The 27,096-nt window shown below is 37.9% G+C and overlaps 1 protein-coding gene across 1 annotated transcript in view; it reads right to left on the bottom strand.

Annotated features, from left to right (window-relative positions):
* The window catches only part of LOC108699031, a 204,830-nt gene that overhangs the window by 68,536 nt on the left and 109,198 nt on the right, over positions 1 to 27,096 (bottom strand). Inside the window, exons 25-36 of the mRNA XM_041573941.1 lie at positions 26,602 to 26,916; positions 25,897 to 26,211; positions 20,466 to 20,789; positions 18,720 to 19,055; positions 17,187 to 17,495; positions 10,546 to 10,614; positions 9,096 to 9,410; positions 8,481 to 8,525; positions 6,537 to 6,686; positions 4,789 to 4,893; positions 3,157 to 3,240; positions 536 to 622 (exon numbers count right to left, since the gene is read on the bottom strand). Coding sequence (XP_041429875.1) covers positions 536 to 622; positions 3,157 to 3,240; positions 4,789 to 4,893; positions 6,537 to 6,686; positions 8,481 to 8,525; positions 9,096 to 9,410; positions 10,546 to 10,614; positions 17,187 to 17,495; positions 18,720 to 19,055; positions 20,466 to 20,789; positions 25,897 to 26,211; positions 26,602 to 26,916 — 2,454 coding nt within the window. The remainder of the gene's footprint in view (positions 1 to 535; positions 623 to 3,156; positions 3,241 to 4,788; positions 4,894 to 6,536; positions 6,687 to 8,480; positions 8,526 to 9,095; positions 9,411 to 10,545; positions 10,615 to 17,186; positions 17,496 to 18,719; positions 19,056 to 20,465; positions 20,790 to 25,896; positions 26,212 to 26,601; positions 26,917 to 27,096) is intronic.

Genomic DNA, 27,096 nt, shown 5'->3' with positions numbered 1-27,096 from the left:
AGGAGTGATCGATCGGTTATGTAGTTGAGCAGCTCAAAGCTCCAATGAGGAAATTAGAGGGATTAAGATCCCTGGGTATTAATAACCCAGAGTAGGGACCAAGTGTTGAGACTAGGGATGATAGGAATTCCCCTAGATTCCACTTAAGGTGAAGCTGAAAACTGGGCAATACCTCCTCTCAAGCTGCATAACCTTCTGCTGATGTGTCCCTGGCCTGAAGGGATCCAGCCTATAATGGTACTGTGAGTATATGCTGCCTTTATGCTTTCTGTTCTTCATGCTCCATTGTGGATATGTGCTACTGTAAATAAATTCTGTTCTTGGTTAAGCATAAAGGAACCTCTGGCGCCCAATTATTGTGCATTGGCACACGGTTACAGTTACACTACACCCTGCCTCCACCCCGCTGTGAGGGCTTACCCCTGAATAAAGTGAGTCTCATTTAGACTACAGTAGTGTCAATATACTATAGCGCTACACATGCATTCTATTTTAATATGAGAAATTGAAGGAAAGGTAATTTAATCATCCTCACCTTGGCTTCCAGGAACCAATGCCCCTTTGTTCTCCTCATTCTCTTCTATATCATCATAGTCATTTAACTGTTTGTCAGTTGATGCTTCTAAAAAGACAATGTGGGAATCAACACATTTGTTTAATAGGCAACTTCCCAAGTCTCCCATAAATATTGTACCTGTACTTTAGTTTTTAAACTCCCATTTGCATCAAGTTGACCTTAACATTGTAATATTGAACCAGTGTTGATGGAGTAGAGGACCATTGATGGAGATTGCTCAGAGTAGAGGTGGGCATTATACCTACTGTATTTTTGCTGATGATACTAAATTGTGCAGAACTTTAAGTTCCATGCAGAATGCTGCCAGAAAAATTACCAAAATGGTAAATTTGGCAGCAAAAAATGAGCTTCAGTGGTGATAAGATTTTGCACATTGCCAGAAATAATCTAAATGCAGGTTATACCCTATGGGGCTGATTTGCTAACAATTGAATTTTGTTGATCTCTAAAAATTTGTGGATTTTATATTTTTGAAAGGCTCCAGAAATTCACAATTTATTAGTGTAAAAACCATGAAAACCTCTAATAAAAAACTTCACCAGGTAACAGTTGTCAACGTTCTATAAAAGTCAGAACTGGTTGTGCTGATCCTATTGGACCATTTTAAATCAACTTTAGAGGTTTTTGGATTTTTTTCCTCTAGGACTTTCCATTCATACTTTTTTATTCTGAAGTTTTAATAAATGTCATGACATTCGTAGTTTTTAGAGTTTGTGAGTTTAGTCGTAGTTTCAAAAACCTCTAAATAGTATTTGCTTATTCATTCAGCATTTTTTCATGCATTTGTTAAACAGTTGTGAATGATTCACTGATAAAACTTGAGGAATGTGGTCAGAACAGTGGGTTCCTTAGCAAAGAAGTTATATTTTATCCACTTCCCTCCCTGGTATTTTAGGGCTTTTAAACTTTCCAATTCATCCTCTAGAATGAAGCAGTTTGCGTTCTAATAAAGGTGATAACAAAAGATGGAGATGGATATTTAAGTGTAAATCTCATGAATGGATAGCAAGGGGGCCTGTGTTAATATGAAGAAAGAGCACCACTGAAAATGATCCAGGTTTATTAAAGACATATGGTAGATTTGAAATGGATTATAAAACTGAATCTATCTTAATCCTTATTGGGAAGAAATGTTAAGCACAATTAACAAAGTTAGTAAGAGTGACCTACGGAAAGATAATCAAGCATTAATCAATATAACCAAGAGTTAAATAACACCATTAAAAATTCACTAACTATACATCTTCTTCAATCAGCAAAATCCCTGATACCAGCGAAATGGAAATTGACGCAACCACCGTCATTCTTAGATTGGTTTGCAAAAGTGGAAGAAATCAGATGACTCAAAGTATTGACACTCATTTTGCAAAATAATAGTTCAGAATACTGGAAAATACGGTCTCCTTGATTAGATTTTATTAAAGGCATTGTCAATACGTAAGCTCCCCTCCACTTATTTGACTGATTTCTTCTCACTCTTTTGTCATAACTCTTTGACATCTCCTATAACGTACCTGCTTTAAATTTCATAATACATATGTAACACCTATTTGGGCTGCATAGCACACAAATAGTTAAACTGTCCAGCTAGCAGTAGAAGCATGGGTTACACGCGACTCACACAACAGGGTCAGGGCCTTCGCCATGTGGAAGTGTTCCCTCTATGGTGTAGTGCAACTACATCCCCCAGGCTACTGTGCATACAACAAAAGATGGGCGCCAGGAGGTTCTTGCAGTAAAACAGAAAACGCTTTATTTAACTATGCACGAGGCAAGTGACCACAGGTTTAGTAGTCACGCAGGAGCTGAGGCAATAGCACATTTCTCACACAGAGCTGCAGGCATTAGGCATTTCTTACAGAGGAAAGGTCTCCATTAGGCATTTGCAGTATTCACACACATTCCCTCCTGGAAGTTGTCAGGAAAGCAGCTTCTACCCTACAGTCCCTCTTCACTGAGGTCCCTGACTGGAGGCAACACACAGAGCCTCTGGGAAGCTACTCCCTTACTGCAAATCCTTGTTGGAGCTTCAGCTGCTCTTTCTCTCTATCCTCTCTGCCTTTCTCTCCTAGAGAGACTATGACAAGTCTAGTGTAACTATTCCTCATTCACGGGGTTACCTGGTCCCCGACTTCTTCTCCAAAGCACATGGGCCTTTCTGGGCCTAGCTGTACCCAGGCTCCCCTGAGCTCACCCAGCTGGATCACCATCCACAGGCCAAAGAGGAAGTGGCCACTCCCTACACACACTATATAGCAGTGTAGCAGGGGAGTGTCATTTCTCTCCTGGCAGATCACTCTAAGAAAAAGCTGGGGGCCTTAAAGCTGCAGGGCAGATTAACCCGTAGGGGCCCCTACACATATTTATTCCATCTTCAACAAAGTAATGACATGTTGCCAGTGTACACTTTCCTTACAAAGAACAGTAAACTATCGGCAACATTTTCTTGCCTGTGACACCCCCCTCTTTCTTTTTTCTGTACCTCTGTTATTTTTAAAAAAGTATCAATAAAATTAAAAAAAAAAACAGAATCTCTTACTACATTTATGTCAAATGAAAGAAACATTAAATAAGATCACCTGTATCTGATATCACATTGTTTTTGTCTTCAGTGGCACTTGTGTAATATTCCAGCTTCTGATCTGTGGTGTCCACAATGGAGTCTGCAAAGTAGATAACATGTAAGTAACATAGGGGCAGCTTTATTAAGAGCCGAATTTGCACTAGCGTCCACTTCGCTCACATCACAACACTTCACCAGGTGTAAATTCGTCCAGACAACACTAATTCACTAACATGCGAAGTTACATCCAGGGCGACGAACGCTGTCGAAGTTGTGCTAGCGTTACTTTGGCAAGCAAAGCGAAGTTGCGCCAGCGCTGGCTATTTTGCATATGGCGGGAAGTGAAAGTTGACTGTATTATATGTTGCAGCAAATACATTACACTACACAAGCCCAGGGAACCTTAAAAAAATAAAATACAGTTGTTATATTGCCCTACACATGAGCCTAGTGTATAGTTTATATGGAATATGTTAGGAAATGTAGGGGGGAACCCGGGTACCCAAAAAAATTTACAGACTTTTGCAGCCTATCACCCTGGGACTTCGAAAAATTTTCAACAAAAAATTTGAGGAAGTCCTATACATTCCATTGCACTTCGCCTGGTCTGAGCTGGTGAAGGCAAACCTGGTGGAAAAGCTAATGTTCAGTAAAATCCGCATCTTAGTGAATTAGCTCAGTTATGTACGTTCGTCAGAGTGAAAATTCGTCTGGCGTTAGAGTGCGAAGTTGCACTAGTGTCTATCTCCTTCACTAGTGAAGTTACGCCTGTGCCCGTTCAGTGAAGTACCAAAATGACGTCACACTTGTGAATTTTTGCCAGCGTTAGTCACTTCGCCCTTTAGTAAATTTGCCCCATAGATTGATAATGTACTGGGAGTGTTGTTTGCATTATATGATATTTGTGCAATGTCAGTAGTAATGCTTTGATAATTGATTATTTGGCTGACAGCCAATCAGAACTTCTCCCCACTTTGATTAGTGAGAAGAAAGCTGTATAACATGGACAATTCTTATTAGAAGTTTGTAGTGTGTGTGAAGGATTTTTTAGGAAAATTTAAAGGCGAAGACCCCACCAACAGACCCGATGGGAATATAAAACCTTGCAGATAGATATCTGGCTAATTTTTGGATTTACTGTATATTGGTCAGCCTGGCCCATTGGTGGGCCCCATAAGGACCAATAAACTGGCAACACAACCTAAGGGGAAATTCTCCAAAAAGCTCTTATACAATATGACCTGTGGGCATATTTTGAAAGACCTGGTACCACTTACTCCCTCTGGGCCTGAAAATATGAATAAAGTGCTTCATCTCTGGAAAAGCACTTAGGGCTTAGTTTACCTGGCTGTCATACTTTACTCATAATTTACAACTCTTTCCCTTTTATATTCTTTATCCTGACTGGCAAGTGGCAGGGCTGTGACAAAGTGGTCAAATGGTCATGTTGTAACATTATTAAGACATTACCACATAAATGTTTGTAACTAATCATTAATATCATTAATATCTCTTTTTTGGATCATTAATATTGCAACTCTTTAAGGATAAGTTCACCTGCAAAACAGTTCTCTCTTTCAAACTCAACTAAGTAAATTAAATACTGTACATTAACAATTTTTTTTGCAGCAGCAGCAGCTGGACATACCTGATGCTTCAGAGAGAACCTTCTCAAATCCATCCATATCAAAATTAATCTCCTCATAAATAGGGAAGGCAGGAGACAGTAAAGAATCGGGTCGGTCCTCAAGAACTGATATGTAGAAATATAAATAATAATATTAATAATACAAATAAAAAAATTAATAATTTTCTGCACAAATCAAAATTAAATTTACACATGAACTTTGAAAGACAGGTGGGAATGTCAACAGCGTCTGCTCAGTAGTGTGATGTAATTAAACACTAAAGGGCAAACAAGCTAGAGGGGCTGCACAGAACTCTCTGTATGTACATGGGGTAATATTACACAAGATCTGGCAGGTTATTTCTGGAAAATCAGTATCTTCTGATTCTTCTGTTGTTGCCATAAGAGTAATGACAAGAATCCCAACAACTAGGATATTAACTGAAAAACTTATAGGAATATTTTTACCATAAGGAAAACAAAGTGTTTCCTTTGCTAGAAACTAATATTTGATTTACATTTATTAGCAAGGGGTGTTAATGTTATATAGGAGCCTAGCTTTCAGTAGGTTGTAGACCCACCAAGGCTTATTCACATACCAGCAAGTGTGTCAAAATCAAATGATTACAGCTGATGTGATGTGTGTGTGTTGGTATGTGATATGACCATGGCAGAACCAACTCCTTCATGAACATCTCCATGTACATCCCTTTCCTTCAACCTTTCTGATCTCTGTGTGCTCTCTTGCATCCCCTTCTTTCATTATTTAAGTGGACTCTACCATACCCATCCTACTCATCAATCTCTTTACCCTTACCTCCCTCTCCTGCTCTCCACTTCCCACTGATCACTTTACCCTTTTTTCTCTCCTTCCCTTATTTTCATTCACTCTTGACCACACCAGACTATGTTTGTGCTTTCAACCCTCTTTCTCTCTTTAAATCTGTTTTCCAATTTAAGGAATAGGTAAACTAATAATAGAATATAAAAAGTGAGATTATGTCATTTAGTCCAGAGATTGCAACGACACAACAAGACATCAAGTAATTGGTTTCATTCAGCCAAAGGCTCTGCATCCAAAACAATACAGATAAATAGTGATGGGCGAATCTGTCCCGTTTCGCTGTAAAATTTGCAAAACTCCTGAAAAATTTGCGAAACGCATTGATGTCAATGGGCGTTCCATTAATTTTGTAGCACAACAATTTTTATGCGCGTGACAATTTTGACACGCAACATTTTTTCTTGTGTCGTGGCAAATTTTCCATGGCGAATTTTCGCTGTAGTTTCTCAAAACCGTTTGCGGGTGGCGAAATGAGGAATTTTGATGCAAATCCATGACAGGCTAATAAATTTGCCCATCACTAGAGATAAATGCATTAAAAAAAACAGATCAATACTATTTTTTTCTATGTTGACAGTTCTTCGTCATTCTTATAGGAGCTTTGAGACCATCCCCCATATGTAATAAAAGGCACTAAGTTCGCCCAGGGGCAGTAACCAATAGCAACCAATACAATGTTTATTTTTAAACAGGTGAACGCCTGAGCAAACTTAGTGTCTTTTATTACATAACCGCCCAAAACAGAAGTATTGTTTTGTGGGGCAGGGTTTCTGTAATGTACCACATGGCAATCACATCTCTAAACACTTATGAACATGTACCCTCATTATATATAGTTATTAAAAGTTGTTTCACTATTTTCCTAGGTTGACATTTCTAATTTGGCATTATATATTGAAAACAGTAATACTGAGGAGTAACTTACCCTTTTTGTACCAGTACAGATTTCTCACTAGAGCCCAAACAACCATTATTGCCATACCCAAAAGTATTGCCAAAACAATGCAGGCGATGATGGGGATGTTGCTAGAAACATACTTAATACTGGTGCGAGAGGTTGCTGAGGTAGACTGCCCTGAAATAAAATGTAAGGGTTGTTATGTAATAGATTTGAGGTCAATAGCTGCTTCTCTATTCAAACACTCAGGTACATTTCAGGTACTTTATTAATATTCCCAGAAAGCAAAAACTAAAGGAAACTGGCAAAAGCCAGGGATAGGAACTTAACCCTTATCAAATGACTTTTTTTCTGGCATTATTTATGTATGTATGATTTGTTTCAGGAGCTTAACAGATGCCAAGACATAGTCAATAGTGCAAAAATCAGGGACAGAAACAGGAATAGGAAATGTTACAATTCAGTAGGATAAGGGATCTATAACCGGGCAACTACTTTCAGTATGTCTGATTATATAAATTAGTTGGGTGCCAAACGTCATGTCCCATTGTCCAGAGTGTGAAACATGAGAACTTTGTGGCATATTGCTCCCACAAGTGGAGGAGGATCTGGCTAATGACATTTTTAAATATCAAAGACATGCACAGTTTCTCGCTTAAAAACATTTATTGGTGCATATAAACCACAAAAAATAACATTTCAATATTCAATTCACACACACCACAAAGCAGTGTCTCCCCCCCAGTCTGCCTACCTGTTGTTAGCCACACCCTCCTGACGCGTTTCGCGCTATTGGGCGCTTCATCCTCTGAAGTCTACCAATTGACTCCAAATAAGTTCTATGAGGTCCCCATAGGCTAAAACAGCAATTCGGCAAGTTTTAGATGGCAATGGTCGAAGTTGAATTTTGAAAGAGACAGTACATGATAAATTTCAATATTCAAATTCGTCTATTTTTTTTCAAATTCGAATTGAATTTGGATTATTCCCTAGTCGAGGTACACAAAAATAGTTCAATATTTGATTTTTTTTAATTTGAAAATTCACCTGGACCTTTGATAAATCTGCCCCTTACACTTAAGACAGACCCAAGGCCTAAACTATCATCTTATAACGAAACTCCGGATGGAAAGCTTGAACAAGTTAAGAAGCATGGATACTAAAGTGCTGAGCCAAAAACATTATTTTGGGTTGTGCTCCACCAGTTGCAGAAAAACATTTCTGGAAAATGTTTACCATCCATAATGAGAGAAGCAAGATGGTGCTGATGCGAAGAAAAGATAGAGGAAACTACAGGCTTGAAAAGATAAAACCAAGCAAGATATGTGAAAAGGGTAAGGGTAGGGGTAAGGTTATCAAACCTTTTTGTACCCTCAGTGAATTAGTCTTTACTTGTCCATTAAGTTAATTTTCTGATCATTTCTGTAGGAAAGTGGCAAGTACAGGTCTCCCTAGCACCTTGCCCATCACATCTGCAAACTAGAAAGATGTGACAGGGAACGACTAGATCCCACCAGCGCCGGATTTACATAGTGGGCGCCCCTAGACCCACTGCCATTTGTCGCCCCTGTCCCCTCCAGGGAGACAGGATCAATGGGGATTGGCGCATGGGAAATTAAAAAAATTATCACAAAAATTCATACGATTCAATATTTTTTAGTTTTTTTTTCCCGCACAGGAAATTTTCGGAAAAATGGTCTGAGTTTTTTTCAGAAAATACTCAGATAATTTAGAATTTTGATAAATAACCCCCAAAGAGTTGCACTATAGGTTATCTAGTTTGTGGAAATAGCAAAGTACAAAAAAAAATACCATTTCACACTTGGTTTTTGGACTTTGCCCCACTATAATAAACAAGACTAACAGTGTATAAATAGCAAAAAAAAATTATTATTTAATTGTTATGCGCGATGGGGAACCTACACAATGTATAGATCTGCAATGCACATTTGAAAAACATTTTTGACTCACCTGTAGTAAAAGGCAGTGCAGTTGTAGACACACTTTCTTTTTTTCCTGTAGAGACAGAAAATATTTACAATTTACAGCTGGAAATTGTGGGTGCCAGTGAATACAATTACAGTCTATCAATGTGGCTGCTGTAACAGAAGATGGACATAAAGCTGGGACTTAAGTTACTGAGAGAGAGAATAATGACACACACGTGACTAACTTGGGGTACAGGGGTTACATTGGGGTCAGATATTGCTACAGGAGAGAAGGATTTAGTGTTCAACCCTGCAATAGTGAGATACTGTGTGTGTCTGGAACATAGAACATTTATAAACTTTAGATATAAATAAGTTCTCTGTTGCTACGATGATAAGGCATGTGCTATTAGGTGGAGACATGGATCTACAGTGGGCAACTCAGTTACTCAGTCTCCTCATTATTTTGTTAAGTTTATCCCTCCATGTGAGTCCCATGGTTACCCTACGTTGATGATAGAATAAAGAGGTACTAATTCACACCCCGTGCATTCATTCTGAATATCGCCCGTAGAAATTGAATTGCCATTTCATAGAGTTGAGACTGGTGCATTTTAATAATGTAAGTTTGATTATATTAAGGTAAATATTCACCTACCAGTGCATGAGACCCCAGCGTCCTCTTTGTGGTGACAGTCACTTCTATTCCAGCGCACAGAGGGACAATCTTGCAGCGCCTGTTCATGGCCTTTGCAGGTCACCTCATCTAACCAGATGGGCCCAGTCCCATTTCCAACCATGTCCTCACCAGTGGCATTGATAGCTGAGCCACAGTCCAACTGCTTACACACCACTTCTGCATCCTTCATGTCCCAGGAGTCATCACACACCGTTCCCCAGGATCCCTGGAAAAACACTTCTACTCTGCCAGAGCAATTGTCCTGCCCTCCAACGAGACGTACCCTGTCTGAATCTGAGGCAGGACAGAACAATATGTGGGTTTATAAAAAAAAAACTTACAATGAGCAGAAAATATGTTGGTGATGTGACAATTTCACAATATAAAGTTTTTGTTTGATTATTGTATTGTTCTTAGTGGCAAATGAACATTTGTTGGCACAGGTATTGATAGGTAATTATGGAGGCAATTGAAATAATATTGTTATTACAGTGATAACATTGCAGTGCTACATTAACTGGATGTGGTATAACTTCTTCATTAGATATTTTAATTAATGTATACATAATAAATACATAATATTTATATTTTTGATTTTATAATCTATATTTATGGCACAATGAATGCCTGCACTACATAGAACATCAAATTCATTAATAAATAACAGTAAATCAAGTGAAGACAAAAATTTTCAAATCAGACAATTTGGTTACTGGTTTTCAAACATCCTGCCCCACTAACCCCAGCCCCAGTTTAAATTGCTCAGTGTACAGTACAGATATGGGATCCTTTATCCAGAAACCCGTTATCCAGAAATCTCAGAATTAAGGAAAGGTCAACTAATATAGAGTCCACTTTATACCAAAATACAACAAATTTTTAAAAATGATTTCCCTTTTCTCTGTAATACTAAAACAGTAGCTTGTACTTGATCCCAACTAAGATATACTGTAAATGATCCTTATTGGAAGCAAAACCAGCCTATTGCGTTTATTTAATGATTACATGGTTTTCTAATAGATACGGAGGTCCAAATTATGGAAAGTTATCCAGAAACCTGTTATCCGGAAAACTTCAGGTCCCAAGCATTCATGATAACAGGTCCCATGCCTGTACTTAATTATCAATGAATAAAAATGATACAGGTCTTTGGGAATGTATTCTGTATGTTTATGATCTAGTATCTCACATAAGGTATTAGTGTCAGTATACTCTGTGCATGAATACAGAAAGAGGGTAGAAGAGATTTCTAAGGCCAATCAGAAGTTAGCTTTTACTGGTCTGTTGCCATTAATTAATGCTTAACAGATTCTGGTTACAATGTGTCACTGGACCATGACAAGTTTTTTTTTTATCTGGGTACTTCATTACCATCAAATTATCTTCAGTTGTAAGTACTACAATACAGACACAATCTGACTTAACCTACCTGTACAGTTCTCAGATGTTGGGCAGCTATTTAAATCTGTTATAGCTTTATAATGTCTGTGTCCAGAACCTGTACAGAGCAGAGGAAAAAAAGGAGAAACTATGGGTTTTTGTATTAAAATGTAGAGATTTGTCATCTTGGACAATTACTACTATTACTACTTTTATTTAAAACAACATTATTTTTAATTACTTCCTATTTGGTCACATTTCGCCAAATGCGCATGGAGGGGACCAACAGACATTTTAAGGAGAACAAAGCCATTTACTTTATGGTCCCACAAATGGTATTTGTCATTCAGCAGTGATTTTACATATTAAAGGTCTCATTTGAGGACTTGCAAAACTGAACCCCGTTTCAAACATTGGTAGTGGTAATAAGAAACCTTTGCTGAGACAAAACAAAGAGATTCTTTCAACTATATAAATATAAAGGAATATGATTTTTTTTTTTTAATTCTTTATTTTGATTTTTCAAGAGAAAAGAAAAAAAATAAAAGAAAATGAATAAATAAAATAAATGAATAAACGTTTAGAACCACATAGAAATCTACTTCATATATATAGATAGGAACAGATGTATATTCCTCATTCGGAGGAGATACCCTTATAAATATTTTACAGAAAAAAAAAAAAAAAACGGCAAAAGAAAGAAAGCAGGAGGAGGAGGAAGGAGGACCGGGGGTTGATGAAAGCCGGGGGTCTGTTATAACCCTGATTAGTTTGAAAACTAATATTGTCCCTTGCCTCTCTTTTTGGTGTGAAACCCACCTGGTCAGGGTGGATCACCTGTGCTGTAAATAATTTCAGCCGGTTTGCCAATACTTTTGCAAATAGTTTAGTATCTACATTAAGCAGGGAAATCGGTCTATATCCCTTAACGTCCATAGGATAAGGTAAGGTAAGGTATCTCCACATAGTAGGCTATTTAATGCTTTTAAGTAGTGTGGAAGCAACGTTGGAGCAAATCTTTTATAGTAAGAACAGGTAACCCCGTCTGGTCCCGGTGCTTTATTAGATGGTGTTGATCTAAGTGCCAGGTCAATCTCATGTGCCGAAATAGGAGTTTCCAGAATTTCCAGATATTCTTGGGAGATTTCCGGCTTAGCTAAATTAAGAAAATACTTTTTCAATGCCTCGTTGTGTTGCCTGCCTGAATCCAGACTCCCACGTAGATTGTACAGTGCCTGATAGAACTCTCTAAATGCTGATATTATTTTGTTTGCACTCATAACATTATTTCCCACATTATCTCTTATTTTAGCTATAGTGTTTCTCCTTTGTTTGCGTCTTAAAGACGCGGCCAGCATCCGACCGCATTTATTGGCATGTTCATAATATCTTTGGCTTTGATACCATATAGCTTTTTCTGTATAAAAATTCAATAAATCTTTTATTTGATTTCTGGTCTCCACCAGCTGTTGTAAGCTTGCCTCGGAAAAGGAGGATTTATGTGCTTGTTCCAGCAATTTTAAATCTACATAGAGTTTGTTATATCTTTGTTTTCTTTCCTTTTTCTTTTGTGACGCCACTTTTATGATTTCCCCTCTCACCACGCATTTATGAGCCTCCCACACCATCATATCGTTTGGGCCTTTTCCTGTGTTTTCCCTAAAATAGTTGTCTAAAGCCTTCTGGGTCTTATTAGCAATTTCTAAATCTTCCAATAGGGATTCGTTCAGTTTCCAATGCCATGTTCTGCTCTGAGCATTTAATATGTCCAGGGAACACATATTCGGAGCATGGTCAAACCAAGTTATGGGGCCTATGGAAGCCTTTTTAACAGTCGATAAATGATCATATGGGATCAGGAGATAGTCGTTCCATGAATAGAGATGATGGACCGATGAGTAATAGAAATAGTCTCTTCCATGGGGTTAAGAGTACGCCAGGAATATGATTTTAAAAATGAAATTTTTTTAAAAAGCTAATTTCTTAATAATTTGGGTGCTAGACATATACCTTGCAAACACCTGCAAGCTCTCTATCATGTTCCACCTACATCATATGGAGTGAACTGAACCACTTTGTTCATTACATTTCTTTAACAAATAACTCTACAAATATTACAGTCTAGCTAATTCAACACAGGGCATAGAAGGGAAAGACACCATTGAGCTTGTATTCCCTTGTTTCAAAAGGTATCAGTCCTAGAGAACAGCTTATGAATACAATAACAGCTACCAGGGCTGATATACAGTATAAACCCCTTTCCTTTTCTTTCATTTTCTAACTTTTGGTAGAGTTTTCATAGTTTATCGGTGATTACTTTTTAATGGCAACTGCATCAGGAAATGAAAATATCCTAAATAAGTTAATGTAGTCTGTACTTTTAATAATTTTGTGTCACTTCATACATTTTTAAACATTTGTGAAACTGCTGTAACTTAGTTAGAAATTACTTTTTCAGTCATTTCTTGAATATGTTAAATGACATTCTATTAAACAAAAAAAAATATCAAATCCCTATGCTCTAAATGATCAAATGTACCTCTAGTGAAAGTGTTTTAAGGTAATTTAAATATAGTGTATTGTGTATAAAAAAAGCTGCTGTGAAGTAATGGAGGCAACTGAAAAATGACACAGGTTAAATAGAGAATACATGTTGATATACTCTATAGAGCTTATCTGCAAATTACTGTGCAACCTGAGTCGTTTCTCCCTTAAAGAATAAGGAAAGGTTGAAACTAAGTAAACTTTGTCAGAAAGGACTATAATTACACCAGTAAACCCTCAAAGTAATGCTGCTCTGAGTCATCTGTCAAAAAAAACACAGAATTTCTTTCCTACTATTGTGTATACAAGGGCTTCTGTATCAGACTTCCTTCTTTCAGATAAAACCTCCAGGGCTCAGACTTGAGCATGCTCAGTTTTATACTCTCTCCCTCTCCCCATTCCTTCTCCCTCCTCCCCTTCTTGCTGTAATCTGAGCCCAGAGCTATGAGTGAGCATATTGAGACTCAGGTAGGAAGTGATGTCACACCAAACTAATATCGCAACTGCTAAACAGAGTGAGCTTCTAGACCTGTTTACTCTGGTTTAGTAAAGCATTCTACACAATAAATATAGCATTCTAGCTTGCACTATTCTGGCTAATCTATCGGCAATAAACTGCCTAAGTTGCTTTCATTGTCCTTTAAATGGCTGCATCTATGACTACAAAGTTCTCTAGTATATATATATATATATATATATATATATATATATATATATATATATATATATATAAATGTACAGATAGTACCTGCACTCTTTCCTTTACTTTTCTCTGTGGGTGCTTTGGTCAAAGTAATGTATGTATCCACTCGTGTGGATACACGAGTGTTATGAAAATAAAGGAAATTTGAACACTTGAAAACCTGGTGTGCTGGTCCATTTTGAAGGAGATATATATATATATATATATATATATATATATATATATATATATATATATATATATATATTGTAGAGATTCTGAAGCAAACTCACCAGTTTAACCAGTACAAGGCAACAGTACATACTATTTTAATTACTTTAAAACACTTTAATTATTTTGGTGTTACTGTTCCTAAAGGTAAAGCTATATTCTACAAATTTTCCACAACTAGTATGCCATCTAATAAACCTTTCCCTTTTATTAAAACATAAAGACATGAAGGACATGAATTCTCAGATTTCTTTGGGCAAAACAAAACATTCAAGAAATTAGAATTTTCAATCTCATTAGGTGATCTTCTCAATATAAGAATATTTAATTTAGCAGTATTATTTAGATATATAGTCAACTGGAAGGTTTACAGACCTGAAAATAATGTCTTAGAACTGTTGCACCCACACTATAAATCACACATACAAGAAAGAACCCTCTTTATAGGGACACAGTCATTTCTGGGGGAAAACTACTTAAAACAAGCTTAATTACAATGTTTCCCATTTTGCCACTGCAGAGAAAGTCAAAACTTTTAGCCTCTTTCAAACCATCCTTTTGCGTCTTCATGGAAGAAGAAGGATAGATGTGATTGATATTTCTACTGGTGTAATTTTACCAGTAATGTCAAAATACAATTTAGCTTCAGGCGATAAATTATCTTATTTCCAAATTGAATTTTATTTATAAATAATATTGGATTTCATTAGCCTACAGTTCTTAAAAAAAACTTTATTTAACAAACTTAAGGCTCTATCTTTAACACACATTCACACTTTGACACCTTTGTCACTTTTAGCTAACACTTAACTGAATAGGTTCAATGGAACCACTGTGATTGGATGTCTGTGACTGTACTTCCCTTTAGGGTTTAAATGCCGGGGAATTCACTAACTCTCAGTTAAGCTAAAGAAACAGCTCACATGAGTGCTGAAACATTTTGAAGAAAACTCCGAAAGTCCAGTTGCTTTAGACTTATATGTTGAAAGAAAATAAATCTCAATCCTATTGCATTTATCCAATTCTTACTGTCTGTAGTTCGGAAAGCTATTTTAAAGTATGAAAAAGCCCGATATCTCCTTTAAAAACTGATGTACTGAGATGCCTTCATGACCTGTGTATTATGTAGAGCATATACTTAAATTTACTGGTCATCGGCAAACTATAGAATACAAAAAATTACCCCTTATATCGATGTAACTGGTAAAAAGACAAAGAATAAAATAAATTGTTTGAAGTTCAATAGATGATTTCCTATCTTCTGACATTCAACTTATCTAACTACCTATTTATATAACTGAGCAGAGAGAATAACCTTATACATTTAGTTTTTACAGTTAATAGTATTGAAATTGCTTTATTTGTTTTAAAATCTTTATCAGCTAATGTAACTTCTAATATCAAATGCCTTTATTTTATAGATGTATAGATTTATTTTATATATGTGTTTATTATATCCTGACAAGATTGCATTGTGCTCAACACAACAACCAAATCAAATAATTGAAAACATAACAAAAACTATGAGGACAAAGTATGTGTAGACAATAGTTAAAAGATGACTGAATACAGCAGAGGTGGCAGTTTATGCATTGCAGTTAAGCTCATGACTTCAGCTTCAAATAAAAACATTTTTACACGTATAGAATAGAAACAAATATTGTGTTAACTTAAAAGAATGATTTTCATTTCTGGTTTGAATAGTCATTTGACTTATAGTTAAAATTTAAGACCAGAGTGCAATGGGCCACTTGTGTCTGGTGAGCTCCCATCAGTAGGAAGATGATTGACTTGGCCTTTGCTGTAAAAAGTAAATATTTCAGAAAACAGTGTGATGAACCAAGGCAGAGACTTTTTTAGGGATAGCCACTGTACAGACTTGAGCAAATGAAGCACGACTTTTCAAGATATATAAGATACAAAAATAGACACTTCTCCTCACATAATTCTCACTCACTCACTAGCAGAGTGTTGTTAGCCTTTTGAGTGGCCTCCTCTACTGAAACTACAGGATTTTCCCCTACTTCTTGTTGTGTCCAGCATACAGTGTACAAACTTCTTCCGAGCTGTCTTGCTACATCTCTGGTAGGTTCCCAATAACCTACTTTTAAATGTTCCAATTTCCTTACTGATGCACAATTCCCCTGGGGCCTAAGTCCTTGTCAGTGAGCTTTCACCAATCTACTAGCTTCTACTTAACCTTAACAAGGTACAGCCTCCTGATCTGGCTCTGAAATATGTTCTGCCATTAGATGTTGATAGGCCAAAGAAGGAGTCTTTGGCTCCTGCACTTCCCTAAATAGGCTCCTGAAAGGGAATTCCCCTGCAGGCCAATGTTAAAGGGGACCTGACAACCCAAACATTAGTACTTATTATAAGGGTATTAAAGTGGACCCGTCACCCAGACATAAAAATCTGTATAATAAAAGTCCTTTTTAAATTAAATATGAAATCCAATTTCTTTTTTTTATTAAAGCATTCATAGCTGTTGTAAACTCATTTAAAAATATCAGCTGTCAATCAAATATTGCCTACCCCACCTCTATGCCTAGGCATAGAGGCGGGGCAAACAATTACTTTCACTTTCCATTCAGCACTTCCTAGATGTCTCTGCTCTCCCTGCATTCCCCCAGCTCTCTTAATAATTTAATTGTGTAACCAGTGCATGGGGATGGACATTGGGTCCCTGTCCCCTGGTGCACAAACAAGATTCTGAGATGATACAAGGCATGTCTTAATAACAGTGTCCACAAAATTGCTCCTTCCTGGTTGCTATAATTATGAGTTCCCAGACTGATGGAAACAATATTCAAATAATTTATACAGTGTAATTAAAGTTCATTTTGCTTGACTAACATGATAAAATAGGATTTGGAATAATTTTGTTTGGGTGACGGGTCCCCTTTAAGAAATCATAGCTGTCAATCATGTATTGCTTCATTTACTTAAGCCAGGCCAGTATTCACAAACTGTGGGACTGCCCTTCCTTGGCAAAGGGGGTAAATCTTGAAGCATGGTGTACAGTTTGGGTGAGAACTGGGGAGAATGATCATTTATTCTTTCTATATACACCTGAATGCTCTGTTATAAGGGCAATTAGTATAAGACTTCAGAGGGAATATGCAAAATGCAACTGCAAAAACATGGCTAATTGTTTCATGCTGAAAATGACCCCTGGTGTGTACAAAACAAGTTGAATAAGAATAGAAGAGTGTGTTAAGGTAATATCTTACACTTGATGTTTGCCACCTCTGCTTTATTGCATGTGTTTCTGGTCCAAGGTTTTGAAGGACACTGCCACAGAGTTGCATCATATTTCCGGCACTCGATGTTGTCCAATAGGAAGGGACCTTCTGCTTCACCATATTCATAGAGAGAAGCAAATTTTCCATTTACTCCACAGTTTAGCTGGTTGCATATAACAAAAATAGTAATTTCCTTCATTCCATTGTTACAGACAGATGTCCAGCTTCCATTGTAATAGACTTCAACCCGTCCTTCACATTCATGGGTTCCTCCAACCAAACGGAGATCAGTGAATTCTAAACATAAATAAAATACATATTAGTGAGTGATACTGTACATAAATAAATCAGTTGGTTGGCTATTGTCAGTTTTTCATAAAAATGTTATGTTGGAGATGGAGACTTCATCACTTACTTATTGCTGACCTCTCCATTCTGTAGCTCTTTTAGAGTTTTTAACAACTTTAATTTTGAAACCCAAACATTTTATGTTTGATCTGTATTTATCAATACACTGGTGATCAAATCAAGAGATCTGGGAGGTTTCATCATTTTACCGTAGAATAGTGCTCAAAACAATATGCAATCTGTATTTTATTTAAGTTCTCCATGTCTTGTTGCTCAGGTCTGTTAATACTGTGTAAATCTAAGGTACAACAAATTATTAAGCTTGGCACAGGTTGATTCTAGTGACTCTCTAGACTCCAATCACTCTATGTTTAAAGGTTGAGGCAAATTTTTATTTTGGGGTTGACTTGCCCTTTAATAAGAAAAGCTAATAAAACATAACATGAGTTTCTGTGTGTACAAAACCATCCAGCACTTAGAACACAATGTGGATAAAGTCCAATAAGCCTCTGATAAGGTTTTCAGTGGTCACTTTGTGAGCAGTGATACTTTCCAATCTATCACTTACACTCAGACTGGAGAGGGCTGTATAATTAGCCCAAATGGCCCAGAAACATACTGAATGAAACACGAGACAGATGTAAATTTTGGAGAGGTTCATGGTGAATTATTTTGCTCTATAACTGGAAACAGCTGACTGCCCCCTTCAAATGGCTTATAGTCTGGTTTTGGCCTCCACAGACTTCTTTCTATGACATCATTTTAATATAAACAGACCCTTGAATATGCAACATTAGAAATAATTGGCCCACCAGTTGGACTGTACTTCGCTATACTGTTTCACATAGGTTTCTAATATTGCTTTGTGATTTGGATCATTCTCTTGGATGAATCATTTCCTTCTATATCATTACAGTTATGCCACCAATTATTTCCATCTAAAACTCTATGGGCGATGGTATTCCTGTAATTCTTAGGTGTCTAGATATTAGCAGTGCTGTAACTATCCACGGGCATTCCCAGATTCAGGATGCACATCCGGCTCCCCAAATGGAATCATGTACACCGAAAAATGTCCCTCTGCCCTGTCACCCGTGTTATGAATTATTGCGGCTCTGCATGTGATCACCCCCCCTTCACCCCCAGTAGTTCCGCCACTAGATATTATTTTACCTGAACATATAACACCTGCATCCTCCTTATGTCCACAGTTGTGCTGACCCCAAGGGCTGGAAGGACAATCCAACAGAGAAGTTTCATTTCCTAAACACTTCAGGTCATCCATCCAAATCTTCCCAGTTCCTCTTTCATGAAATGTGTCACTTATACTGATGGCATGTCCACACCTCAACTGTCTGCAAACCACATTAGCATCTTCTGCATCCCATAAATCATCACAAACTGTTCCCCATTCTCCATGATGATAGACCTCCACTCTGCCAGCACATCGACCTCGGCCATCAACCAGCCGTACCCTCCTGCTATCTATAGTAAGCAGCAAAATGTAAAAGTATCAAGGTTTGGTCCTAAATATATTAGCAATTATTACCCTCACCCATAATTATTTTTCTTTTTTTTATATAGCACCAACAATTAAATATCCCATAGTGCTTTAATGAGATTATACATCATTCCCTGCCCCAGTAGAGCACATACGCTATAGTCAGTTGTATCAGGAAACAATTAATTTGCCTGTATGTTTTCAAGTTTGGAGAAAAGCAGAGGACCCAGAGGAAAACCACAAAAACACAGGGCAAATATACAAACTCAAATAGTACCCTGATTGTATCAGTAGACATTCTGATGCCCTGATTGTATCAAACTTATGACCCCAGCACTGTAACACAATAATATTAACTATTACCCCACAGTGTGGTGGATGAGGCTGCAGGACAGAGGTCTTTGAAGCCAATGCAATTCCAGCTCTGCCACGTTAAATTAAATGAAATGTAAGATAATGCAAACCATACATATTGAAAACCATACATATTGTGACAATAGGTGGAGTTCCCTGGCCTACACGAATGAATGACCTTTGGTGTCTCCAAGGCTAATTATTTCTCTTTCTTAAAGTAGATTTGTGTCTTGGATTACTCTTTATTATTTTTTCACCAAGGAAAATGATGTTACCAGTAAAAATGTCCATCACTAGACCTGCACCAGTGTATGTCCTTCTGTAGAACCTAAGACACTGTTGATTTCCTTCTGATCTCTCATCCAAGACTATTGTCTAATTCTGTCCTGACTTATTTTCTAATGGATCATATGTATTATTCCAATCTTTTGCCATTAGTACATTTGTGTTAGGTTTCCAAGATCAATCATTCTATTCTTTAATCTAAACACTGGAGATGTCCTTTACAGTTCAGGACACAAAGTACAAGAAGGGCAACAATCAGCCATTATTTTGCACTTTGTGTCTTGTATTATGTAACTTGCCACAGGCCTCTGCACTACTTTTTGGACCACAGACAGGTGGTAGGGACAGTGTTGTCTTTAGGCAGAGACAATAATGGCAGGGCTGTGCCTCCTGATACTGGTCTCTTCTCCTCTACCCCTGGTGTAGAGTAAATTACTTTATTAACATCACTTAACAGTACCTTGCTCACACCACATCCCATTACTTAGTCATTATTGAACATTCCTGGAAGTTATGCACCATAGTGCCCTCTGTGTATTTGCATCTCCAGACTCCAATGAGGAAAATGCATGTATTAGTTGCTTTAGGCTACTGGTTCAATACAAGCCTTTCTGCATAAACCCTGCAGTTTCCAGAAAATATAAACTACAAAGATGTGTAATACTGTGGCATTCTTGTTGTTATTCATTATATACTGAACATAAAGATACTAAATATGCTACTTAAACTTTTAAATACTGCCATTGTGGGCTGTAGATAATGTCATGAGGTCACTGTACCTGAGCAGACAACTTGAACTTCTTTCTTGTGGTCACAGTCTTGTCCTGCAGAAGATTCCAGTGTCCCAGCACAATCATTTAACTGACTCTCATTTCCATTGCACTTGATTCTCTCCCATATAACATGGCTGCTGTCAGGTAGTTGTGCCTCAGAGGTGAAAGCACTTACAGCTTCTCCACAGTGTAACTCTCTACATACAACCTGAGCCTCCTTAATGCCCCACTCACTGCCATAAACTCTGTGCCAGGTGTCATTGTGTAGAACTTCCAGTCTCCCTTCACAGTGGTTCTCTCCTCCCATCAGTCGCAGTGTTTCATTTCTCCCTGTTAGTGAAAAGGAGAGACAAACAGGGGTGACTATATGGTCAATCAGGGCAAACAAAATCACTTGGAAAGTCTAGGCATGTGTATGTGATATGTATTAAGGAATGTGTCATGATAACATTTGTCTTAACTAAAGTAATATCTACATTAAACACACATCATGCTGCCATGGGGTTACAAGCTAAGTTAAGCAACTATATTATAACAAACAATATTCATCAGTGAACTCCTATAGAACATTCCTGAGCTCTCTGGTCTAAACTTATTCCTCTCTGACTGGAGAGTCGGCACCAGGATTGTTTGGCCAATCACAGAATAGTGTTCCTTGACCTGTGACTGCTGAAACAACATAAGGATCTCTTATCTGGAAACCTGTTATCAAGAAAGCTCTGAATTGTGTAAAGGCCTTACACAGTGTTGATTTTAAGCAAATACATGTGATTTTTATCTGTAATAATAAAACAGTACTTTGTACTGGATGGTACAGTAACTGAGCTGTATCAATCCATTTTCTTGGCAAAACAATCCTATTGGGTTCATTTAATGTTTAATGATGTTTAGCAAATCCAAATGATGGAAAGATGTTATACCTATACTATAATCATTTCGTTTTTTACATTTTACATTTTTGCATTGCCTTCACGTAAAGGGGTGGTTCACCTTTAAGGTAACTTTTGTTAGTTATAGAACGGCCAATTCTAAGCAACTTTTCAATTGGTTTTCATTATTTATTTTTTAAAGTTATTTGCCTTTTTCTTCTCGTCGCTGATCCCTTCTAAAAAAACAAATGCTCTGTAAGGCTACAAATGTATTGTTATTGCTACTTTTTATTACTCATCTTTCAATTCAGGCCTCTCCTATTCATATTCCAGTCTCTTATTCAAATCATTGCATGGTTGCTAGGGGAATTTGGAGCCTAGCAACCAGATTGCTTAACATGCAAATTGAAGAGCTGCTAAATAACTGAAAAACCTTCAATAATAAAAAATGAAAACCAATTGCAAATTGTCTCAGAATATCTGTCTACATCATTCTAAAAGTTATCTCAAAGATTAACAACCCCTTTAAAGGGCATCTAAACCTCTATTAGTGATGGGCGGATTTATTCGCCAGGCGCGAATTCGCGGCATATTTGCATGATTCGCCACCGGCGAATAAATTTGCGAAACTGTCGCGAAAATTCTCTGGTGAAAAAATTGGACGCTGGCGTCCATTTTCTGGACATCGGCGCATTTTCGCTGGCCGTTTCGCAAATTTTAAGAGTGTGATTAGTAGTTTACGTAGAACTAGGGATTTTTCCTGCTTATATTGGTATGTCTGTTGCACCAGGTTGATATTGGGACAACGGAAGGGTCGGGTTTGGTATTTATTGTGCGTTCTTGGTTTTTACCATAAACTGTTGCCATAGCAACCATATGATGTCATGAGCTGCTCTCTTGTTTTCTCTAATAGATGCCATCTCTTCCATTTGTTCATGAGTGGAGATTAAGGTGAGTAACTCCTGGAGAGAGTAGATAGTGTTCAGTTTCCATTTTCTGGATATAACTGTGACAGCTACAGTAAATATTTGAAATAGTAATTTCCTTTGTGGCGGTTTTGTGGAAGAGGGTAAAGCGCTAAGCAAAGCTACTTGTGGTTCAAAGGGTACAGTCCAATTCAGCTCAGTTTGTAGGAATGCAAATATAGACTTCCAGAATACTGATACTTGTGGGCAGTCTCACCACATGTGGTATAAAGTGCCTGGGGGTCACAAACTCTCCAGCATTTGTTATCATAATTAGGGTTTATACTGTGTATCTTCGTGGGTGTGGGGTGCCATCGGAACAACACTTTTTTTATTAATTTCTAAGTTCTTTGGTTAGTGCATCTTGTGGCACCTCTAGGCGCCATGAATATATCCCATTGTTGAGGGGTGAGCCTGGTGTTTAAGTTCTGCTCCCATCTCATTTGGTAAAGGAATTTAAGCTCCGGATCTTTCTGCAGAAGTATTTCATAACAATCTGATAACACCCCTTTCCCATATATGCTTTCCCTGCAGATAAAATCTATGTGTGTAGATCTGCTGATGGTTCTATAACTCTTTAACAATGGGTATCTCGTATTGTCCGATACTTGGTATTTTCTCTGAAGATCGTCAAAGTGTCTCCAATTGTTAGCAAAATAGAGATCTCCCAGTGATGTAATAGCTTTAGCAATTAGTTTGTTCAGGTTAATATTTGGAATCAATAAATTAATCCCAGTCATTGGTGTAAGAGTAGACGGGAACTCCCCCAAATTATACTGTTTGTGGCATCTGTCCCAACATTTAAGAAGTAAGTCAGTGGTCTGCAGTTTTCCTGGGAGGGGTGGCCTAGCTTTGAGTGGCATCCATAGTATATCTGCTATCATATAACCTGATAAATAGAAAATTTCTATATCTAGCCACTTTTTATGTCCAGGGGCATTGTGCAAACATTTTCAAGAAGAGACGCCTTGTGGTAAAGAAAGATGTTAGGAATTCCTAGACCTCCTGAGTGCTTGGGAAATGGAAGTGTTCAGAGGGCAATTCTGGGCTTTTTACCTTTCCAGGTGAATTGTTTTCTGGAGGTCTGCAATATAGGTCTGGGGAATTTGTACTTGCAAGATTCTAAATAGATAGAGAATGTGCGGTAATATAGTTATTTTGATTGTCACAACCCTACCTATCCAGGAAAACGCTAACCTTTGCCATTTATTGCAGTCCGCTTTGGTGTCTTGCATTTAGGGGAGATAATTTAGTTTATATACTTGGTTGAGGGTTTTGGGAATCTTAACACCTAAATAAGTAATATACGTACTTCTCCAATCAAACTTGTACAATAGTTGCAATCGGGCAATTTCTGCATGGGGTAGACCAATTGAAAGGGCCTGTGTTTTGTCCTGATTAATCTTATAGTGTGAGATGTGTTGGGAGATGACTCTTTTTCAGCAATATGGATTAAATTTAGTAATTTCCTAGTATTGTCTGGGGCTTGCCTACCGAGTATAAATCCAAGTCATTTTTTATTAAATTTATGAGCAGCGGGGCTAATCTCAATCGAGAATTTTGCCATATATTTTAATGTCAGTATTTAAGAGTACAATTGGTCTGTAGTAGGGATGTCGCGGACTGTTCGCCGGCGAACTTGTTCGCGCGAACATCGGCTGTTCGCGTCCGCCGCAAGTTCGCGAACGTCGCGCGACGTTCGCCATTTTGGGTTCGCCTTACCTGGCGCTTTTTTTTGACCTCTCACCCCAGACCAGCAGATACATGGCAACCAATCAGGAAGCTCTCCCTCCTGGACCACCCCCACACCCCCTGGACCACTCCCCTTCCATATATAAACTGAAGCCCTGCAGCGTTTTTTCACTCTGCCTGTGTGTGCTGAAGAGATAGTGTAGGGAGAGAGCTGCTGCCTGTTAGTGATTTCAGGGACAGTTGAAAGTTTGCTGGCTAGTAATCGTTTTGATACTGCTCTGTTATTGGAGGGACAGAAGTCTGCAGGGATTTGAGGGACATTTTAGGGTAGCTTTGCTGGCTAGTAATCTACCTTCTACTGCAGTGCTCTGTATGTAGCTGCTGTGGGCACTGATCTCTTCTGATCTCGCTGTGTTGGGGAGTGGGACTGGTGTGCTGCTGTGCTGCTCCTAGTAGTTCAGCAGCACCAACCCGAGAATATTTTTTTTTTTTAATATACATATAATTTTTTTTTTTATTTTACTTATCTTACTGTTCTTTAAGGTGTCCAGTGCTGTTTGCTGTTCTTCATAGTAGTGCACCAATAGTAGTGCACTTGCAGGCATTATTTGCCCAGTGGCCATCTAGCTGTGTGAGCTTGTTCACATTCTGTCTAAATATCAATAATAATACCGTCTCCAGAAACACCACCTGAGTGACGTAGTGTGATTTCTGCCCTTTACAGCACAAAACGCAGCGCTGTGTCAACAATGGATTTTTTAGAAACATTTTTGCCCTTGATCCCCCTCTGGTATGGCACTGTCCAGGTCGTTGCACCCTTTAAACAACTTTAAAATAATTTTTCTGGCCAGAAATGTCTTTTCTAGCTTTTAAAATTCGCCTTCCCATTGAAGTCTATGGGGTTCGCGACGTTCGCGAACCGTTCGCATTTTTGACGCAAGTTCGCGAATATGTTCGCAAACTTTTTTTCCGACGTTCGCTACATCCCTAGTCTGTAGTTGGTGCAGTTGTCTGGGGCTTTTCCCGACTTGGTGACTATATGTGCTGCAAGGGATTCAGGGCTTATGGTGTCAGACTCCACCCAGTAGTTGAAAAGTTTAGTAAGCTTGGGCACTAATATATGAGCTAACACTTTATAATAGTCATTGGAATACCCATCAGGACCAGGAGACTTGCCGCTCATTAGTTCTTTTGAAGACCAGCAACCTTAAGAATTGTATTTATTAACAATGGAGACAAATTTCACTGGTGATATTGCCCATGGCAAAATCACAGATCTGATTGTTTTCTATGGGCAACACCACCAAAATAATAAATACTGCCCTGACTGCCTGTGCACTTCCAGCATTCAGTTAACCTTATAGCTGCTGACTTCCATTTGAGCCAAAAAAAGTTGAATTTAAGTACTTAGAGAATTGGTTTAGGTCCCTGTTACAGTATTTAGAAACATGGAATTAATGGTTACACTGCTTTTGTTCTAGGAGTAGCTTAGACCGTAATAATTATTGATTCACCCCAATATCACCCTAAGAGACCTTTGTGCTGGAACACTTATCCCATGTATAAGCCTAGGCCTGACAATATATAGTCTAGTTCCATATTGTAATTGCTGTAAATGAGGATCTAATATTTACCAACCCCAGACATAAATCTCAAAATATATTTTTCTTTTCAGAATATGACCCAAGAAGACTTATAGCAAAATAAATATTGCTAAGAACCCTGGGTATTTTCTTTAAAAAAGGCAAAGTGTTCTTCATCAGAGAACAGCCACAACTTTATGGTTAATTGGTAAAATAGTCATCTTGTAGCATTTTCACTAATAATTATGTGTGTGCACTTTTTAAACTATATTGTAAACTCTTCAAGTGTTTTGAAATATTAAAGGGTATACTTAAGAGAACAACTTACCAGTACATATAACAGCTGCTGTATCAGTGTGTGGGCAATGACTGTTCCCCAGGGCAGTGTAAGGACACTCAGCTAGGTGGGACTCAGTTCCCTTGCAGTGAAATTTATCCGTCCATATAAGATTATTTGTGCCAAATATGTTCCCATGTGGAATTGAGACGGCAGTGCCGCAGTTGAGTTGCCGACACAAGACATTAGCAGCATGTAAATCCCAGTGTGAGTTGCACAGAGACCTCCATTGCCCTACACGCTCCAGCTCCACTCTCCCTGAGCAACTCTCACTGCCATTCACTATCCTGTAGTCATTGTATGTACCTGCAAAACACAATTGTTCAATTTGTAGATGCACATATTAATATCAAGATTAATATTTATAACTTGCTAACATGACTGCCTTCCTGAAAAAATTATTTCCCATCCAGTAGCAAAATGCCAACACATCTTTCCAGAGAAAAATATACTGTATACACAATATATACAAAAAGTTCTAAAAATACAAGTGTCCATAATGTTACTACTCTGATTCAGACATCAAAACTGCAGCTTTCCACAACTCACATGCTTTTAACTACTCAAACATGTTTTATTCCCACCCCCAACTTTCTTCATGTTTTTAACTTAAAGCAACTCAAATGGTCATTCAGTGATGGACGTCTTACTGGTCTGTTATAAATCATATACCAGCCATTATTAAAATATACTCACCTATGCAATGTATGGATGGAGGATTTGGGTTACTGCAGTTTTTCTCAAATCTGTCAGTCCAGGGACAGTTTCTTATATTGGTCTCATTTCCAACACACTTGATTTCCCCAGTCCAGATTTCCTCTCTCCACTTGAGAGAATTTGTCATCACTGGTGGTGTTACTGCAATCCCACAATCCAGCTGCCTGCAGATAACATTGGCCACTCTCAGCTCATCATCCAACTCACACACTGAGGCCAAATTGATTCCATGTTCCATCTCTAGATGCCCTGAGCAAGTGCTGTGTCCTTCTACCCATTTGAATTCTGTATGATCTGTTGTATCGATAAAAGGTTATGAAAGTACAACTTATAGAATAGATGTAATGATTTATGACACTGTGTTCATACAGATATTCATAGGTTGAGGGTGATTTTTTTGTTTGGGTAGGCTAAGTCTAATGTTACATCAACAGTTTCTTCACCTGTGATTTTCCACTGGCAGAGAAACAACTG

This window comes from Xenopus laevis, chromosome 8L (genome assembly GCF_017654675.1).
Source record: "Xenopus laevis strain J_2021 chromosome 8L, Xenopus_laevis_v10.1, whole genome shotgun sequence".
Classification (NCBI taxonomy): Eukaryota; Metazoa; Chordata; class Amphibia; order Anura; family Pipidae; genus Xenopus; species Xenopus laevis.
The sequence above is the reverse complement of the archived record's forward strand: the minus strand, read 5'-3'. Positions and strand labels throughout refer to the sequence as shown.